The sequence below is a fragment of the Neolamprologus brichardi genome, chromosome 23 (genome assembly GCF_056152115.1).
Source record: "Neolamprologus brichardi isolate AB-2024 chromosome 23, ASM5615211v1, whole genome shotgun sequence".
NCBI classification, from domain to species: Eukaryota; Metazoa; Chordata; class Actinopteri; order Cichliformes; family Cichlidae; genus Neolamprologus; species Neolamprologus brichardi.
In genome coordinates, this window is record NC_142125.1 from 10,880,800 (window position 1) to 10,902,361 (window position 21,562).

Here is a 21,562-nt window from a genome sequence, read left to right on the forward strand (position 1 = left end):
ATCCCACAATAATCTTCATTATAATTTCAAAATACCACTCATGCCAGCAGCATCAATAATTAAACTAATTAATGCAATGAATTACAAATATTTCTAGGTCAGCAAAGGACTTCACATTAGAGATATTTGTTGTAGATATAAACTCCAAACTGTTGGAGTGCAAAGTGCTAAAGAGGTGGAACAGTCCAACACCATGTGTTTCGCTCATTAATATGCAGATTAGGGTGGGGACGTGCCATAATCATAGCATCCTACCACTTTTTACACTTTTATGATCAGTGAAATATTCAGCAAAACCTCAAACTGTACTGTCGTGATTTCTGTGGAAAACTATGACATATTGTATTTATACAAGTCATTTCCCTTTTGGTCCAAAGGGGAGCATGAAAACCTCAACAGACAATAACATAGAGTATGATGAAGAGAGGAAGTGGAGAGGAAATGAGAACGGCTCACAGGCCAGGTGCACACCGAGACAAACACAAGTGCTTCTGATTATGGCTCGTGTCGAGGGGGAAGCTGCGACGGACGAAGCGAGAACGTTTACGTAGGTGTGTGAGCGCATGCAAGAGCGTGCCTGCAGGCTCCATGCGTTTCAGAACTCAGTTATAATGGGCTTCATGTGACTGGAAAGACCCCTAGTTAAGTGATTTAAGTATCATATAGGGGAAAGTGCACTTTTGCCCCTTTTCAACAGCACAGCTCTGGAAGAGAAATGCATAAAAAACACACAAAATCACTAAAAAAACAGATCATTTTCATTCTGAATGCAGCGTGAATGCATATGTTTCTTTATTTTTCCTTGGTCACATGTAAATTAGCGTGCAAAAGTCTTGAGCCGACCCGCATTTCTTTATATCTCACAGGAAAATAAAAAATAGGTGCGGCGATTTATCGAAACATGAAAAAAATAATGAGAAATACAGTATTTAAAGCAAAAATAGAAATGGTCAATATTTGATATGATCACCTTTATTCAGTCTGAGCTCTCTGAGCAGCTCACTGTCATCTCTGTGAGGATCTTCAGGGATAATTCTCCAGGCTTTTTTAAGGATATTTAAAGATCTTTGGACGTTTTTTTTCTCTTCTCTGTTAAAAAATCTGAATCCATCAGTCATTTCTCCCCGTTTGCCTTCCACTGTGACCATTTCTGATGAGGCTTTAGTGAATTTCAGTGATTTTCAGATGCTATTCATTTCCCGCAGATAGATTTTTAGGCCGTTTTCCACGTCTCCACTTACTTCAATTTTTTAAGGACACACTGCACACTGTGCTGAGATGTGCATCAAATTTCAGCCCTTTTTGGTGCAAAAATATGATTCTCTGTCTGTTAAACTGTGTGATCTTTGACATTTTTGTAGATTCAACTAAAGAAACGAGAACTAATGATAGTAACGGGGTGCCGCTGTCATTTTTGAAACTTACAAGAAAATCTGGAAACAAAAAGAAAGTTGTGTTTGCCAAATACTTTTGTATAAATGTATTATAGCTTTATATTTACAGTGTATTTAAGTTTGCAGTAATGAATACTGTAAAGTTTTGTCTGTTTTAGCATCAGCTATACACTCATCAGCTTCACGCTCTGTAGTGGAGCTATGTTAAACTGCACCGTTCCTATTAAATAACTATTTAATTTATTTAATTTTACTGTAAAGTAAAAATGCCAAAAACCACTGATTTATATTTTTTTCTGCCGCTTGAAATATGTTCACACTGGCAACAGCTACTTTTTCTCAGCAGTTATATTTAAATGGGCTTATTATGTCTAAACTGTGCTCATATTAACCATTAACCAGTTTTAAATGATGAGATCAGCATATGTGCACGCAATCCTCACGAGTCGAAGCTCAGACTGTTTCAAATATTTTTCTGCTCTTGGCTCTGTTTGTATTAAAGAGAGAGAATATTTCCAATAGGACCATCTCATGCAAACAGCTCTGGCTGACAACCTGCACTCAAAAACCTTCTGTTTATGAGGGGCAATTAGGGATGAGCTGCTCCCAGTCCCCGCCTGAGACAAATACTGATCATTTCACAGTGCGACTCATGAAAAGCTGCTCTAGCAGAGTCCAAGAATGAATATAAAGCTTGAAATGAGAATAACAGATTCCCTTTAAAGTTTGTCGGTAAATTCCTGTCCTGCTTAGAGATGAGTGAGAAGATCAATAACGCTTTCTTACAACAGTAAATATGAAGCTTTAGCCAGCATGCCATTAGCTTAACAGCCTGCATCGTGGCACTGCCCAGAGTGATCCTTAAGGTTGTGTGCTTAAACAGTTTCCTGGCCTCAGATCAAAGAAAGCTGGTGCGAGAGAATAAATAACAATATTTTCCCCAGATGTTAAACTTATTAACAACTTATTAACATCAACGCCATATTCTTACAATCCAACACCAATGCGTGACCTAATGTGATCAGCTGAGCCTTAACTGTCACCATATAAGTATAAGTGAGCATTTAGCGGGGGCTCGGTTGATTTGACGCACGCCTTCTGTACGTTACCACAAAGATGTGCACGTTTGTAGCAATCACTCTCACATACGCTGTTTTATGGCACTGCAGCTACATCTGACATGTCAGAGCACTGACTGTGCATGAAAGCTGAACTTGGCTTGAGAAGTCAGCATTGTGTAATTAGCTAAAGGGTAAAGCAGCAGCAAACATTTTTGCTTTTAAAGCCTAAAAAAAAACTGTGACAAATGAGTCCAAGTGTGCTGTGAACCTGCAGCGGTGCCATCCTAATAAAGAGTAATGTTATGTGCTCAGTTGGCTGCGTCTCCCAATCGGCGGGTTGTTCACTTTGTATACATTAGACGTGTCTGTGGCTCTGTGTGCGTGCCCACTTCTTACTGTTGCTTTTTCATTTTCAGTGTTTCTTTTCTTGTATATTCTCACGGGTACTTTGGACTTCATAAAGACTTCATACAGTAACTAAAGAGAAAGTAATAAAGACCACAGTGTGGACCCTGTTACAGCACAGCTTCCCAGTAAGGGTTAGTGGAAGTAGCTCTAACCATCATTTCTGGATATTTTGATTCAAGAAGCTGCTGTTCTTCATAAAGTTGTATTGAGCAGTAGTTCTTCAGATATTATGAAGTTCTTTCGGTTGCTTTCTCACTTATTTTCAGTCAAGTCCTTGTTCCTGAGGATCTTTTTTGACCTTTGAATCATTCAAGCAGAGAAAAGGCACCGAGCTCAAGGACTGATCCAGTGTTGTGTCTTCACATAAGAAACGACTTAGCAAAGAATCAATTTGTTCCAGTTTTTTTTTTGTTGAATCTACAAAAATGCCTAAGATCACACAGTTTGACAGGGATAATTCTTAAAGAGGAGGGGGGGGGGGGGGGGGGTATCCAGCAAAGACCTGACACAGGACCTGAGAGATGATCTAGACCTCCAGCTGATCGTCTACTGTTCACCGAAGCCTCATCAGACATTAATAAAGTGAAACAGAAAGAAAGACTGAGGTATGATCGCAAACACACTGACACTGCAGTGAAATCATGGCTGGATTAGAACCCACAGTGGAAGCCCACAGATTGGCCTCCCCATCCAGCCAGAGACCAGAACCAAAGGCAGAAACATCCAAAGAAGAGCTTTGAATGTCCTTCAAGAAGCCTGGAGAACGATTCCTGAAGATCCTCACAGAGCTGCTTAGACAGGATAAAGCTGCTCACACCAAACATCAACTTTTATCATCGACAAACATCCACTATAGTTGGATTTATGTTTATGCGTGTTTCAGTAAATCCCTGCACACGTTTTTACTGCACCATATAAAGATTATGGGTTAACTTCCCCTATTTTTTTATTATTTAATAACCATGCTTTGATATCCTGAATGTGGCAGTTAAAAATGCCCCCACCCCCCCGACACACACTGTTTCTGTAAGTGTTTTGTTACCAAATATTTTCCTTTTTTTTTTTTTTTTTTTTTAGAAACAATGTCGATTAATTAATTTTGAACGTGATTTCTTTTCGAACCTCCTATAGGCTTTTTTAATTTCACCTGCACTATCCGCTTTTCATTTTGTTGTTATTACGCTGCTTTGCTTTTATTGATGCTTCATTGTGCAAATAATTAAGACAGACGTATAAAAACTGGTCGGTGGTAATCACGAGTGATGTATTTTGAAAATGTTGGTCGGTACAACTGACAAAAGACTAAATTGGTGGCTTACAGGAAAACAAAATATTGAATTGTCACAAAATTCTTGTTGGCAGAAGCAAATCCTGATCGCTCTACCTTTATCTAAACTACAAAACAGCTCTCTCTCAGAAACTGCATCTAACAACACGAGCTGCTGAGCTCTCCTCTCACACCGGTTTGGAAAGAGGGGTTGCATTATTCCACAAAGAGGAAATCCACGGTAACTCAATGCAGAAACGATTGCCGAGTTGACCGCCCTTGTTAAATCAAATCAAGACCAACATAGAGGCCTATAACAGTATAAGCAGGCAGCCCGGGGTGGTCTTTAAGGCCTGTGTTGCCTGTTCGGCTGGCACTACACCTGCGTTTGAAAGCCTAATTCAATAAGCAGCTTGACTAAAGGGAAATCTGATTTCTCTGGAAGGAAACAGCCACAACTGGAGGTGAGCTGTCAAGAGAGGCCGCTGCACTTCACACACACACACATTCACGTAGACAACGCTCTGTGTGCGTGTGTTACGCAGAAAACAGAGAAACATGCAAAAACATCGAATCCAGCTAAACACGTACACGTTTTACGAGCGCCGCGATAACTGTGACGCCGTCACGTACGTGGAGAGGTTACTCCGAGGGCACAGATGTCACTTATAAATATAAATCATTGCAAATAAAACCCAGCCACTTCCACACTTAAGAAAAAAAATGCATGGTCTCCATGGGTGGTCTGCTGTCAGAAAAGTAACCTTGAGAAGTGATAAAAGTTCAAAGAAATTCAAAGGAAAACAAGTTGGATCAAAGCAGCAGATCAGAGAAAAACTGCAGGAAAAGCACGCACAGAGCTTCAGAGCGACATAAAGAAAGATTTTTTGAAACAGTGTGTCAAAGAATTTGTTTTAAATATAAAAGTGAGCAGTGTATGATGTGGTGTTGTAAATACACGGAAAAACGAAAGAAGGATGCCGTACCTGGTTCCAGGTCTGAGGAAAGAGCAGGTGCTTCCTCTGGTCCAGCCACAGTAAGGGTCCCTGGAGGCGATGCAGTTCCTGCAGAGGAGAGGAAACAAATTATTTGACTGCCTGAACCCTGAAAAGGTTCCCAGTTCTACTTTGGTGCCTGTAAGTGCACAGTGTGCAGCTGCTGCCTTAAATCGGTCTCTGGGTCAAAACAGCAACTAAACACAGCAGCTGATAACAATCTATTCAATATGGCTCCCGGGAAATCACACAGGTGAGGTAATGCGTTACAGTTTTATTCATATTGGCTGTGAATGTTTATGTTAGCTCAGAAAAACAGCCACAGATGACATGATTTTAACAATGATGCAAACTGAAACACCTGCACAGGTAAAGTAGCTAACAGTCCACTGTCAGGGAAACTAGAGGGGAGCAAAGAGGAGTCTGTAATACAGCACGCTCTTAGAGCGAATACATTCAATAAAAAGAAATCTGTGTGTTTGGATATTTCATTGATGTTACAAATTTAACTCTTACTCAGAGTAACCCATGTTTCTCTCTTCTGATCCAAGTAGTTTCTGTCACATTTCAGGTCTGTCATTGAACAAAATAACTGGGTGTGCATCGCAAGTTAGTGATGTTGGTCATCAAACGCTGTCTATTTGGGGGAAGCGTTAAGGAACCTTGGCTGCTAGATTTGCAGATTGTGACTATAGCTGCAGTTAACTGACTTTCATTAGCCATCACCCTGCTTATCTTTCTGGTGGTGTGCTCATGGATTAGACCAGCGGTCCCCAACCTTTTTTGCGCCATGGACCGGTTTATGCCCGACAATATTTTCACGGACCGGCCTTTAAGGTGTCGCGGATAAATACGACAAAATAAAACTAGTACCGGTACCGAAAAAAGGAAGATTTATTCATAACACACGTGAAAAGACCCAGGAAAACAGAGTTAACGATCAAAACGATAACAAAATAACACTGAAAACCGATTAAAACCCTGAAAACCATACATTTCACACCTGAGCCTCAACTCTCGCGGCCCCCCCAGCGGTCCCCAGGGATTGGGGACCGCTGGATTAGACCATACTGTGCTCACACTAACTAAAAACTGCTCGTCATAAAATATGTCCTGATTACTTTTTCCTTAACTGAATCCACTATAAAGCAAATACTGATAATTAGGAGTGATGGTGTGAATTTTTTAGATTGATTTCCATCTCCTTGAAAGTCACTGACCTTCAAGTTTTACAGCCTGTAAAACGTGTTTGATGCTGTTCAGTGCAGTGAATATTTTGTCATTTTTGAGAAAAATCAATAGAGGGCAAGCTAATAACAGAGCTGTGAGGAGGGACGGGCGCTTAAAAAACACTGCCTGAAAGACCGAAACTGAATTCTTGATGTTTAAATAGGTGACAGTTTGATAAACGGTCAAAATAAGTCTTTCGTAAAGGTTCTGATCATGGAGCTGAATGCTGCGCAAAGGGACCTTAATTTAAGACTTCTTAGGAGACTGTGGGAGTCTCAGCAGAGATCTGAGCTTTTCAACAGCAACCTTCACCAAAACGGATTCTCAGCTTCAGCACTGCCTGAGGTTTTTCATCTAAATTTGACTTTCAAAAACATGAGTCATAAATTAGATATGTTAACACTATCACTCACTTCATATTTTTACTAGTTCTCTTCAAGGTAAAGTCAGCCAAAATATTCGGGTACACTTCAAATTCATTCTGTGTGTTCACAGAAAAAAAGTCCTGGCTCTCTCAATGGGAACAAAACAAAGTGGCTTGGACCCGCCCATACGTCACTACTCCAGCCAACCAGCCGCAGGAGAAGTTATTCCATGTGCACAGACTGCGTGTGCAGGACATCACTGTGAATCCATGCACATTTCCAGACAGGAAACAGCCGATGAATAACCACAGAGAGGAAAAAGTGTTTGTGCACATGCTTTGGTTCATTTGTGGGCATGTTTTCGGTCTTGTCCGTAATTAGGCGAACGTAGAGAAAGCCACCACAAGAGCCAGATGTGAGGCAAGCTTGCAGGAAATGTTTACAAAGCATATGTAGTAAAAATGTGACTTTCAAATATTTTTTCCCTATAAAGCTGCTGACCGGCTCCAGCTCACCGGGACGTTTTGCAGTGGTTGGCAGGAGGCAGGGTTTTAATAGTTTTGCAATTTTCATTAGTTTTTATTTTTATTTAGTTTTGACTTCAGATTTTCAATTTTATATCAGTTTTAATTAGTTTTTACCAATTGTTTGCCAGTTTAGTTTAGTTTTTATTTTTTGAAAATCCTTAGTTTCAGTTTAGTTTTGATTAGTTTCAGTTATAGTTTTAGTTGTGTTTGCAATAATTAAGTGTAACAAAAATCCCAGTTTCATCATATCAGTCATTCTCTTCTGCTTATCCTTGGGTATGTTGCTATTCCAGCTACCATACCCTGCACCCTGGACAGGTCGCCTGTCTGTCACAGGGCTAACATGCAGAGACAGACAACTCACATTCCCACCTATGGGTTCTTTAAATAAATAAATAAAAGCAGATGAACAACCATTGATACCAGGCAACTATAAAACGTATATCTTGGCCCCAATGAGACTATTAACTCTTGCAGCACCGCGTGTTCGTAATTGTGTTTCAAGTGAATTGATAAACTTTTTGAAGGTAATTGACTCACACAGTTGTGTAGATATCCCCGTCCTGTTGTCTCGGGATGTATCACACTGCCTTGCCTGGGGTTAGCTTCTGTTTTCTGGGGATGAGGGTTGAGTGTGCTCCCTTACCTTCTCAAGGTAAGCTAGGTTAGCCTTCTTGTGTGAGCTTTTCAAGTGCACTTTAAGGTTTGTGGGATTTTTTTCCCTTTAGAAATGTCCCTCATAATTTGTCTCTTTCCACTACAAGACACTTGCTTTATCCAAAACACAGTCATATTCAAAGTAATCCCAAATTGGACTCTGGCGCTTTCTCCCGACTTTTCCTGACATGATTCTGCGCGTTGACGGAGCAGCAACACAAACGACTCGACTAACGTACTTGCCACCTGCTGGCATAATGAGACACAGCAAGAAAAAAATCTGGAAACTAAACTTCATTTTCACCCTTGACTCTTGTATGACACGCACACATCAACGAAAACTAAACACATTTTTGCTATAAATTCAGTTAATTTTAGTTAGTTTTGTGAACACTCATTCCAGTTTTAGTTAGTTTTCCTTTTTTTGTTTTTATTTTTATTTCCGTTAACGAAAATGTTTTTTCACTTCTAGTTTTCGTTATTTCGTTAGTTTTCGTTAACGATAATAACCTTGGCAGGAGGTCACATTAGTTGCTGGCTTTGGTTACGTTGGGGAACAGGAGGCACCTTTAATGGTTCCCCTGTGAAAACCTAAAAATCTAAACAACTAACTTGGTGCTTTTTTCTCTCTTGCACTTTGAACGGCGTGTTTGTGTGTTTTAGCTATGACAAAAAGAAGTCAACATTCAAAGTCTGGATCATTTCTCCTTGGGTCAGCTAACTCAGTTGCTAAATGTCATTGTCCTAGCAATGCACGCCCATGAATTTGGAGCAGTGAAGGGAGGAGTGTGTTTATTTGTCTGTTAAGTTCAAATGTCAAACTTTCTGAAAAATTGCTTACTCCATCTCTAAAAATAAAATGGCATGTCCTTGAGTGCAGCAACAAATCTCCCCTGCTCACAGCTCCACTGATAATTTAATGCTGACAAAACCGCAAACGCCACAGACTGCCAAAAAAGTGTCCCAAAGACTGCAAGTTTTAAACAAAACGGGTGTCAATAACACTAAACATATTTCAGATAAGAGTATTCATCTAAACCACATATTTAGAGATATCTAAATATATATATATGTCTGGTAATTTTTTGCTTTTTTGGTGGAATGATTGCACAGCATATATCTTTAATGGCTTTTTTATTTTAAAAAAAAGAAAGTCTGAATTGCTTTCAGATGTCTCTAATTCACACAAGCTCAACGTTATGGCCGATGGCTCAACAGTATCTTTTAACTTGACAAGGCCTAGGCCAATTACGTTTTTGACTAGAGGTGATAGTTTCTCTTTGCAGCGTTAAGAGAATTTGTTTGACAGCACTCATTGTACTGACCAAAACTCAGAACCATGGGAAAGTCCAAAGAATTTAGTGAAGATCTCAGAGGGAGGATTGGACTACCTCCTATCAGCAGCTGGATGACTGAAACACAGTCAGGTGTTCCAACCGGACATTGATCTCAAAAACACATCAGAGCTGGTTGGGGAGTGGATAAAGCAGGCTAACATTAAGCTTCTGGAATGGCCTTCCCAAAGCTAATGAAATTAGAGGACGGCTCTTAGAAGCCGGGTCTGTGCCAGGAAAACAACTGATTTAGAGAACTTTACCAATTCTGCCAAGAAAAATTGTCAAATATCAGCCAGAATCATGGCAGAAGCTGACGGTGACTAAAGGCGTCTTCAAGGGGAAACGGGAAAGGTGTATTTAGACAAATATTATAGGTACAGCTATATCTGCAGCACCAAACCATCTGGCAGTCTTTCTTTTTACCAACTACCAACACAGTAACAGCAAAGGTGCAAAAGTTAAGGACAGATGGTGTAAAAGATGGGCGTAGGTTTAGAGTCTGCAAAATGAAGCAATCACAAAGTCTTTTAAACCTTAAGACTGTCTTCTTTCTAATAACCAGCAGGGGAAGACTCTGCATGCACCTTTAATGATATTCTGCACCAGAGTTTAATGAGCCAGAGTTAAACGACATCAAAAGATCCAGCTGTACGCTCGGCACACAGCATAAAGCCGAGCTGTTACTATGAAATACTGAAGATTTTATTTAAAAATGCAAGCATATCAAACAGGATTAAAGTCAGGTGGAAAGGAATCTGCACATCAACTGTCATCGCACTGAAGCAAATTCAAAGTGCTCAAAAATATTCTTCAAAGGTTAAAAAAAAATAGACTTGAAGACAGCGAAGCATGACTAAGAAATATTTAACCTATTTGCACACAGAAAATTAACTCTCATACACACATCGAAAATAAAAGTGCACACGCCATACGCACCTCAGAAAGCATGCGAGGGCTTTCTTAATGTGCATTACACGCTTGTACGACTCACCTGGTTCAGTAAACACAACTGCACGCCTCATGTACCAGAGTGTGTACCAGTCTGTGTTACTGTGTCAGTGGACTCTGAAGGGCCACAGCCACGGGCAACTAGACTGAAGTGTGATTCTCTCCAGTGTGCAGACTGTGTGGGTGTGTGCAGGTGAAACAGCCTTGCTTTGAATAAATCTTTATGTTTAATTGCAGCATAGCCAGGCTTCCAGAAATCCAGCTTCTTCACTGTTCTTTCCCATAATCTAAAATGTAGTGATGAACAGAGTGATCAGGAGGGTTGGGTGCTAAGTTACTAGCTAAAGAGTAACGAGCTTGCTTTACAAGGATCATCTGTACACTGTATGGATTCACAACTACTAAATAGTGCTGAAACAGAACAAAAATTAAGCTTTAGTTTTACTCATTGAAAGCCAGACTGAGCACAGATTTTTTTTTTAGATGATCTGTGAGTACAATTAAGATTTAAAATGCTCCAAACAGCACCAAGACCAGTCGCTAACTCACATTAGCTGAGGTGATGACTGCTGTGTGACCGCAGCTAGCGTATCTGGCACTTCTCTTTTCCTTTTTCCTCTTTGCTTCAAAGATGGGGACCAGGTCTGCAACCGCTCGCAGTCAGTTTTCGTGTTCAAAGCACATTTGTGTGGTAATAAGACGCTAACTCAGTCTGCTATCAGTTTGCAATACAGTGGAGTCAAGTTGGCAATTACATGCATCGCAATCAACTGCGATAAATCAGTGCAAATCTCAAATCTGTTGATGTCTGCAAACACAGAACTACGCATTAACTAACATTCAGAATTGACCCAAAACCTCACAGATGTGAAGCAGAAATTCACAAAGATAGTTGCTGCAGGATGCTGATATATGACACGGATGACTTTGCTTTAATCAAACCAGAATACAAGCAGTTTGCTGAGAGCTGAGTCGAGTTCCTTACTACAAAGACACACACTTTTGATCTGCACTTTTGCCTCCCATCACCTTGTGATCTCGGTTGGTTGCCAAGAGATTGAGGGTGTTGCTCACTCAAGTTGGTCACTGCAAGGACATTTCAATCTGGACATTTTGGAGCTGGCCTTTTGGGATTTGTGGAAGTGTTTGGTCGTTGGGTTTTGGAAGTGTTTGCCGCGGAAGGTTTGCTTTTCTGCTCCGTTTCTGCTCAACTGCAGGACTCGTTCACATCATTACTACTCTGCTATCAAGTTAAAATATCATGTATTGCATTATCAGCAATTATTATTACTTGAAAGTAAAATTATGCTGCACACGACAGAGTAAAACAAAAATAATACACCACTATTTTAATTGAATTTATTACATTAAAAGCTTTCACTTGATTTTATGCCAACTTATTCACCTATTTTATTAAAGTTTGACTCGTTTTTACTGTGCTGCATTTAACAGATTGCCATCTCGCTCAAGGGCAAAGCGGCAGATGTTATAAGTTGTAATATTGTGTTATTATTGCAGCAAAGACGGGTCTGCTACAGCTACAGCTGGAAGAAGGACACTTGTGAAGGCCAGATGGTTCCTCGAGGGTCACCTAACATCTCATCTTTGCCCCGCTGCCCTTCTTTGCTATTGTGTGAACGTTTTTTTGTCGGAGGCTTACTTCATGCATCGGGAGTAAAGCTGGCATCGTGCCACTGGTACTCTGACCACACAGGACGGGAAGGCGAGGAGCAGAGTGTGGCTCATCCGGTCTAGAGTCAGGGACAACAGCTGCCTGGCCTGCAGAGAGTCCTCAGCACACCTGCAACGAGAACACACACAGATGCAGATATACATAAAAAAAATATTTTTTAGAATTACACAATTTCAATTACCAGACCGAGGCAGCACATTAAACCTCTGACCCCACTCTTAGCTTTACAGCTGGAAAAAAACTCCCTAATGACCAAATATGAAACACAGCCAAACATAAACAGCTTTATAAATATAAGCCATAATAAAAAAGTAATTGATTAGAGAGACCGTGCGTGTAGATGTTACAGTATCAACCCAAAAATCCATGGCGCTGATTATAGAAGTTCGAGGGGTCGGCTGGCCATCAAATCCAGCACCAGGAGCTGAATCTCATCTAATTGGCACTTAGAGCTGCGATAGCTGGCACCGACCTGCCTTCACGCAGCTGATTTATACCTTTTTATGCACATGTGCACTCATGCATGAGTTGTATCTGGATGGTTTATGGTAATAGCATTGCAGCGGGCCCACAGTCATTAAGAAGAATCTATCATTCTGCTAAGGCCAAGCTGTGAGTCAATTCTTCACAGCCAATATCACAAAAGGGAGGGGGGGGGGGGGGGGGGGGGGCAGTGAAGGTGAAGAAAAGATCACACAGCTAACAAATGTAGGAATAAGGCAAAAAAAAAAAAAAGAGTCTGGTAAAGAGAAAATGAAAGACATTCGGTGATTTTAGGTGATTGCTTGGTTCACTGTGGAAGCCGACCTATCACAGGTCAGTGTTTTTTTTCTGTGATGACTTCTTAAGTGAGAACTATGTTAGCTGCCCTGTTTCTGTGTGACCTGTTTTGTCTGTGGATATAAGGTGAGTCTGTGGTCTGCAGAAAAAGAATGATGTGATAGTGCTCCGTCTCCTGATTAGCTGGATCCCTGCTGTGAAAGCCCGGAAAGCTCACCTCACCGCGCGGACCAAATTACTCCAGTCCACATAAGCCAATTCACAGGACCCTCTCATTTCACTTGCCATCATCTCTGTCCCCCACTTTGTCACATCTGACAGAAATTGGTGTTTGGGGGGAGATGGAAAAAGAAAAGAGAGTGGTAGATACATGAATAACAAGTGAAACCGCGTGAGGAGATGGGATTGTGTTGCCAGTCTGTTGGTTGAAGGAATAATACTTTGTTTCCACAGGGGGAAAAATGGCATATATCAGTGAGCACAATTAGCTAAAACAGAAAGCTCGTGTTTAGAAACATGTACTTTGTTTTTTAAATGACTCTAATTAGCCTCGGTAAAAGATAATCACCAGCCAAAGCTGCGTGCATCTGTGAGGCAACCCCCCCTCCGAGCCCGGAGTCATCCACCATCTCAACAAAGAACAAAAAGAAGACTGAAAGGCTATTGTACCCTGTGTTCATTACGTAATGATGGGCATTCAGAGGAGCCTCAAAGCTGCGTGCCTCGTGCAAAATGCTAATTAGAACGGATCAAGAAGCCCAATCTACTCCGATCTTCTGCCAAGATCCAGATATTAAACGTGATTCAGCTGCAGTCTGAAGATAAGGGGTCAATTTTCCTGACAATCTGTAACTTTGGTCAAGATTAAAGATAGTGTGATTTTACCATCGTTTCATTACTGATGTTTTCTCACTAAAGCTGCTCTTCTCAGGCTCGTTAGAACATGTTGAGATTTCTCGATAATGAACATTAACCGCTTTTCTTTTCTGTTTGCCTAATTCCTATTCTCTGCAGGCCGTTTCATCTCCTCACATCTGCCACAATTACGTACATCGCACAACGAGTAGGTGAGCTTTTCTGTATGATTCGACATGTTTCCGAGACAAGTGCTTTTGTCTCCCCTCGCGGCGCCTCTTTTAGTAAGAGCCACATCACCTCCCCGGCTCCCCGCGCTGCGTATACATCAAAGCTAGATGTCACTTAACCCCTTCCTTCCCTCGACCTGCGTCATCTATTTGCGAGCTGTTCCACGCCAAGCTCTCTCACTACCCAGGTTTGTGCCTTAAAGGAATAATAAAGAATTTCTTCACTTTCGTGTCTATATAACAAATACCAAGCCTGCCTGCGGGTAGTTAGTCACATAAGGAAAACAGCAACTTTAAAGCTTCCTGATTAACATGTCACGTACTATACATCATGCACGGATGCGATATAAACTGTCTTCACACATGCACTGGAGCCCTGAACCTTACCATGCATCACTCAGTGGAAGTGCATGAAAGAGTCCGATGCAGTCCATGTGATGTCGATTTGCACTTATTTACACTCGTGTAGGAAAAGCAAAGACGCCGCCTGAACCAAATGGAATATTTCCAGTGAGGACATGTCTGAAGTGTGCTCCATGTGGAAAAGGACAGCTTCAGACGTTGTCCTCACCTAAATCCCCCGACGCCCGACGAGTTCATGTGTGAAAACGGCTCATTTTTAATGAAAGAAACCTGCCAGCAGTCTCCATCACACGTTATTCACATCTACATCCAAAAACTGTTCTTCTAACAGGCCAAAACACGTGTGCAATTCTTAATCAGATCATGCTTTGTTGTACTCGCTTACTTATCGGGGTTGAAGCCCTCCAGTTCTTCCAGGAAGATGTTGCTATTGGTAACGGTATTGTCCTGGTTGGGCATGATGAGAAACTTGAGGATGGTCCCTCTGCTTGAGCCGAGGAAGAGGACGGTGCGGTTTCTGTAGGGCCCGGCCTCGGTATCCACCACGATCTTATTCAGCTGGTACCTGAACCGCAGGGGAAACAGAGCGCTGCGTTAATGCCACGGCGCTGTGCAGCTCATTTGGGACTCACTTCCACAAAGTAGCTTCTGGAGGTGAGTTTATGATTTAAGTGCATTGCAAATTATTGGTTTAGGTGTAAAATACGGCCTGGTGTGAATTTAAATCGTGATATGCCATTTTTACTCGAGTCACTGCAAAAAGATATGAATTCCTTAGAGAAGAAACCGCTCATCAAATTTGCATAATAAACTAATTACGCCAGACGTTTCAGACATTAATAATATTACTCAAGTAAATGGGTTTGTCCTAGGACAATAGCAGAGTGCTGCTGATCCACACAGAGTTCTGTGTGTGTGAGTAAGTAGATGAGAATAGAAGCCATGTCGTGCCGGGAGTTTAATATTCCTCGTGCACCCAGTCCCCATAATCCCCTGGTGGCTGTGGGACTCCGTACGGTAGACAGTGGGAGGCGGGGGGGCAGGCACCAGTATTTATGTGGGACTTGATGGGCCACAGCTGCTTGCCTGCTACCACAGGCTTCAACAACCAACTTATGTTGGTTGCTGTTCAGCAAAGGGAGGAGTTCATGTAAATATACAGGGTTACAGGCCGTTTCAGATCTCATACACACCGCATCTCCTCTAATTAACTGTTGCGACTTGAACTGTTAAAGCGTAATTAATGTGCAGCCCCAGTTTCATTCATTTTCAACTTTGGTTACAAAACAAACAATTGTGAGTATGACAGATTTAATTTGTTTTAGCTGTTACAACTGAACACGATATCGCGGGGAAAAATGAAATATGTCCATATATAGTCTATATGTATGGACATATTTCCAACTGGACAGATATAACAAATCAAATGTCTCACCATTATGTTGCAAAGAGATATTTATGCAGTTTGAGTGAATAATATAGTAGTCATGCTCGGACCGTCTCACCTGACCATGGTTCTCACTATCCAGGGTCGTTGTCCCAGTGATGGGACCGCTTCATCCATCAGAGGATGGGTCTTCACAAAATTTAACATCTCATCGGGGAAGGAGTTGGAGGAATTAAACTTGGATCCTTGAACGGCACAACCACCGGGTCTGGGGAAAATAAGATTAAGCATGTTAAGCACAAAGATAGTATTATATAATTAAGCAGTCTAGACAGTCTGAGTGTCTCACACTCAGACAGATATCCTTTTTTTTTTTCAAAAACATACTGATCTGATTCAGTTAAAAGGACCTGACATATAAAGTAGAAATAAAGCGACAGATATGCACGAGCACAAGACGTAGATTGGAGGGCAACAAGCTTCATCCTTGTGATAAGGGATTTTTCTGCTTCAGTGTGTGTTCCTACTTATTTAATCATATAAAAAGCACAACAGTAGCTTTAGTTCACAGGACACATCAGCTGAGGGTTCAGCTGGGACCCTTCCATCTGATTGGTTAATTCAATTCAATTTAATTTAATTTATATAGCACAAAATCACAACAATAGTCTCCTCGAGACATTTTTTAGTATAAAATAGACACCCTACATTAAAACTGGGAAATGTTATGAAGGCTGCACAATTTACACCACCCCCTCCCGCCTCCAGTTCTCTGCAAGCCACTTTGAGACCCAGACATTGAAATCCCAGCTACTCCCCCTTTAATGCTAAGCCTGCTCTGGTCTATGCATGGGGTTTTTGCTGTCTCCCCTTTCAGTGTGTGTGAGAAGAAGAAGTTTAGAACAAAACCACACTGCCATATATATAATTCGCTGCAGATGGAATAACAATCCTCCATTTTTCCCAAAGTGATCCTGACTGAAAGACCCAGGAGTAAAATTCACTCATGTTACTTTGCATTGTCTAAATGCCCTTCGGGGATGAAACCCTACCCACGAACGACAACCTGCAAAACACATTTTCCAAAGAGTCTTACGGCCAACTCTGACTTCAAAACAAAACTTTACAACGCAGCTTTATTCCCCTGATCATTCTTTGATAACAACTCGAACACAGGTGCACAAATTGATTACCGCCATCTGCACCTTGGTTTTGGGATGACTTCATCTGGAACAGGCGTCCAAATAGACTCTGGTGATTTCTGCTCCTTAAACCTTCCATCAAACACAGCAGCCAGCTGCTCCATGTCAAAGGCGCACACCGCCGAACCTGGAATGCTACAGAGACAGAGACGGGCGATTGATAAAAACACTTTGAACTGACGCAGAATGGCTCAGTGTCAGCAGGCTGTAGGTTCCAACGAGGCTGCGGAAAGAAGAAGTGACGGAAAAGAGAAGACAAGGTAGATTATAGCTCGGCTGAAAAATAGACTGTGAAACTTGAAATAGGAAAAGAGTTAAAATATAGAAAGTCAATTGTGACAAGAGAAAGAGACAGACACCCGGCAAAGATGACAAATTGGATATGGGCTGTTCATATTTTGACATCCATTACTGGAACACAAAGGAAATCGGTAGTGAGACGAAGAGAGAAGCAGGGTAAGACAGACGCTGTCAACTCGGTGTCCAAAGAATAGATACGCGATGGATGCAACAGCTAGATTAGGCCCGTGAAAAGATCTTGGCTGGAATTCCTGAAATATAAACCAAACAGGAAGTGAGTCACTGAATATTTTGTCTTCACAAAGGGGGCAGAAGATTCCCGTAAAGGAAACGAACCCAACAAAATGTTCCAGTAAAACGCCTAGTGCACCTCGGAGGTTGTTTAACTACTCGCGGACCCAGCGAATGGGCGCAGAGCATCTGTTCTGAGAAGCGTTTGTGTCCCACACTCGACACGAGCAAACACACACCGACAAAACCAACAAATACAGACATATTCACACAAAGTCAGACTGACTTCTGAGGCCATGTTTCTGCGCGTCGACTACGGAACAAAGGAGTAAAGAGAGCGGTGTCAGGGTGAGATAAGAAATGAGTTTTTGAACATGCTTCCTCCTTCCACACTGAAGTGTCCTCATCAATGACTAATGGAGTGCGTGGTGTGAGAACAGTGACTCAGTATTAATACCTTAGAGATACACACACACACATTAAAAAACCTGAGACTGAGTCACCTGGAACCTGCTGCTACATAAAACCCACTGAGTCTGTTTATTTCCTCTTCTCACGCTTCCTTCAAAAGTAAATGTCCAGCTGGTGAATGTGAGGGTCTCTGAAGCTTGCCCCCAGGACGCTGCATCAAGCTGAGAGGCGTTTCTGTTGAGTGCCCCTTGAAAGCCGCAGAGTTTGTTTGGAACGGCAGCGCCTGAAGGCTGGATTTTTTGTTGCAGTAGGGAGCCGCGCTCTCCCGATGTGCCGTTTGATCAGGTCACGCCGTCTCCCTGGGTACTTATCATTCGTAGGCAGGAATGTGACTCGACCCCGGGCGGCACGGCGGAGCTGCGGGCGTATCTCTGGACGATACGGCGTCTCTCTCGGGGCTGCAGGCACCAGATGTTATGTTTGACACACCTGCCAGCTTTGCATCACTGCCAGCTTGGCTTCCTTTCTCTACCTTCGCCCGCCCCTCCAGCCCCCGGCTCTATTTTTCTCTCTCGCTGCAGGTCACTGGGCTTGGCCCGTGTTGGGCTCGGTGTCTGACAGAAGCAAGCCAAAAAGCCTCGGGCTGTTTATCTCACAGAACTCTCCTAATTATTCTCACTCTTATTTTTATTCTCTTTGTTTCTCCCACTTGTATTTTAAGCAAGTCAATGTGTGTGTGTTTTCTCGCACACAAAATTCATTTCCAATAACTTTCCTAGTTACTCCCTCATACTCGAGACTGCTTTTCCTTTGTTTACATCTCCATCATTCCTTCAGCCTGCTGAAATTTGCCTTCTTTGCTGGTGTTGAGTGGCAGACTGTCAAGGCTTACAAAGACTCGTGTGATGTTTGTCTGTGAGGACTTCTGCGGAGTCTGAAGGGCTTCCTCGCTGTTTAACGAACTCGCTGACAGCCTGAAATATTTTCACACCCTCCAAACGGACGCGTGACACCAGGATTTTACAGGACGGAAGGAAAATCTTTTAATTGGTGGTTTAACTCTTACAGAGACTTTGGATATATGTATTTATAGATTTTACATCAGGGTTATAAAAATTTCTGTTCTGGTATAAATATAGAAAAATGATTTTGTACAAAAAAAAAAGTAGAGACATAAAATTTGTAACCTGTAGCATTTCTACAGACAGGCTTAAAGCTTTTTTCTGAGGTTTCTGATGAAACTGTGGGCTGTCACTGGGCAAGAGGCTCCAGTAAAGTATGTTGTAAAATGTTATTAAAAAAAAGGTTTACTGGAACCTTTTCCACTTCTACCATTTGGATCATTTGTGCCTTTTTGTTATGTCACCTATAACGTTTCTATTTTCCATTTATTATATTTTCCAGCATTCTGTTTATATTTTGCCTTTCAGTCTTAGCTTATGTTCGAGTCGCTGTGTATCTTGGTTACTGCAGTATTTAGTTTTATGCGTTTTTGTTCCCATTCGGCCTCGTTTCTGCATTGGTCTCGTTGTCTTTCTTTGTTCGGTTGTGTCTCTCTTCCTGTTTTATTCCCTTCCCCTCGAGTTGTTTTGTTCGTTACCGTTAGCTGTTCCTACTTGTATCCTCTCCCCTCATTATACCAGGAGTATTCAATGTCCCCCCGTCCTTCATTGTGTCCTTCGTCGTGTCCTTTGTCGTGTCCTGCCTCTGGGGAGTGTGTTTCCTTGCTCCATGTCTCCTTGAGATTCCTAGTTTGGGGATTGTTTATTCCAGTTCAGCCACAGTTTATATTTTTGTGTTTCTGAATAAGTTAAGCATTAAAGCTCCCCTTTACTTTTTGTTTGTCTCACGAGTCCTTAATTTGTGTCCACATCCTGCCCGCCAAGCTGCTGAACTTTGACAATTATGTTTTTCATACTTTCTCTTGATCTTTCCCTTCGACGTCCGTGTGGATTTTTCGTTTTCTCTCTAAATTAACCTCCGTGGCCTATTTCGACAAACAAACCTCGCTCTTAAACTCTCGCTGTTTGGGGTGCCGTGGTCGTTCCACGTGCTACCCGTTCCTATCCACTGCCCATTTCTCAAGAAACAGCTAGCTGCCTCATTATGTATTCTGGTGCCCTCTCTGCTTGCAGACCCAGGGGGTCTAGTTTGCACAGCTGTGCATCCTGGCATCGTAAACCTGTTCTCCTCCTGCTCCTTGTCCTCCTCATTTCCCCTCCTCTGCTGTGTTTTCCCACAGGGGCATCCTGCTGTCCGACCCCTGGGATTCTTTACAACCAAACCCAAACATGGCTTCCCGCAGATTTACTCTGTTTTCCATAAAATATTTTTCTTCCATTCCTGGGCGGTTATAACAAAACTAATGAGCTGTCAGTCTGTTCCAGGAGAGATAGACATTTTTAGCTGGCAAAACAACGACAAATAAAAATAATGAGAATGGTTTGTTTTCATTACCAGCCCCAGGTAACCCTTCAGTTTGACATCCTGCTGCTCTTTTTTAAAGATATATCATTTATTATATAAACTAGGAAACACAGCTACCAGAAAGCTCCTACACTTTCTCATAAGTTTGATGTTTCCTTGACCTTTCGAGCATCAGGTGTGCAGGAGGGTGCTCGGTAGGAAGTCTGGACTCCTCTTTCATTCCTGTTGGGAGAGAAATGACCCTGGGCTCCGGCGCTGGATCGACAAAGGAACTGGCAACCTGGGGTGATGTTATGTTCTGGAAACGGAGATGAAATGATCCCACAATGATCCAAAACAGTGGAGCAGCTGTAAAATGACTCCAGGAGTACGTGGCTCACAGGTGGAGATGAGTAACTCCCGAGCGTCCAGGGGAGACAGTAAAACCCTGACTTCATTCCCATGCTACAGTCCAACACTGCACAGGCCAAATAGCAGGAGAGAATGACTCTTTCCTCCACTCCCGGGTCCTTCTTCGTGCTGTTTTCACTGCAAGCTGCCAGCCAAAGCAATTTGTCTGGCAAGCACTTGGCCAGTGTAGCGCAGTGGGGCCACACCGGGGCCAGTGGGAGGTTTTTTTAGATCACCTCACACATTCTCTGTATCTCTTTGTGTTTACTTTCCTCTTTATCTGTCCATCTGAACCTCCTTTTCTCTCTGGCTCGGCTGCGGGTTATTTAAAACAGGGCCCAGCGGCAGGTTGGGCGGGCAGGTGTGGGCGTGTGTGTATTTAGCCGGCGCGCTTCTTCGGTGAGCTGTAAATGGTGTTATCTGGGAACCGCTGTGAATGTTTCCGAGTGTGCGAGTTTGTGTGTGCATAAAGCATCCATCTGTCTCTGCAGGCAGTGGCCCCCACTCGCAGCGGTGCCCTTCCAAACACGCAGATAAGATGCAGCTGATGAAACAATTTTAGATGTCAGAGAACGCACGTGCTGTCCGTTATTGACTTCCTCGTCCTTGAGTTTCTCATCCGTCTCTTCTCCTCTTTATCTTTTCTCCCTTTTAAATGTGCTTGTCTCCTCTGTGCTTGTCCCACCGTGCAACTCCCGCGCCCACTGCTACAGAGCTCTATTATATTCGAAAAAATAAAGATATTCTTATAATGGGACCACTGATTGATGGCAGATAGGCTGCTGGTGGCATTACAGTGAGAGGTTTGGATTGCTATCGCACCAAAAAGAAGGCAGTTGCGAGCATTTCCAAGTGTGTGCTTTAAAGTGCTTGCTCTAGCAGACACAGCAAAAGGCCATTGAGGTAGTGTAACATGAGTGGGCCATCACAGAGAAACTATACTGAATCCCGCTCTATAATATGAGCCACTTAGACTGCAATATAGCCATAGACTTTCATCCTTCTGCTGCTCGGAGGACGCAAACATTCGGAGCAATTTAGGCTCAGACTTAGTTCTAAGATGATGTCTTACAATGCCGAGAAAAACAGCATCAAAGTGCTCGG

The 21,562-nt window shown here is 42.3% G+C and overlaps 1 protein-coding gene across 2 annotated transcripts in view; it reads right to left on the reverse strand.

Annotated features, from left to right (window-relative positions):
• sema6bb (sema domain, transmembrane domain (TM), and cytoplasmic domain, (semaphorin) 6Bb) overlaps window positions 1-21,562 on the reverse strand; it is a 140,383-nt gene that overhangs the window by 27,421 nt on the left and 91,400 nt on the right. For both annotated transcript variants that reach the window (XM_006790314.3, XM_087835811.1), the window contains exons 11-15: window positions 16,703-16,834; window positions 15,616-15,765; window positions 14,496-14,675; window positions 11,850-11,990; window positions 5,117-5,194 (exon numbers count right to left, since the gene is read on the reverse strand). In XM_006790314.3, coding sequence (XP_006790377.1) covers window positions 5,117-5,194; window positions 11,850-11,990; window positions 14,496-14,675; window positions 15,616-15,765; window positions 16,703-16,834 — 681 coding nt within the window. The remainder of the gene's footprint in view (window positions 1-5,116; window positions 5,195-11,849; window positions 11,991-14,495; window positions 14,676-15,615; window positions 15,766-16,702; window positions 16,835-21,562) is intronic.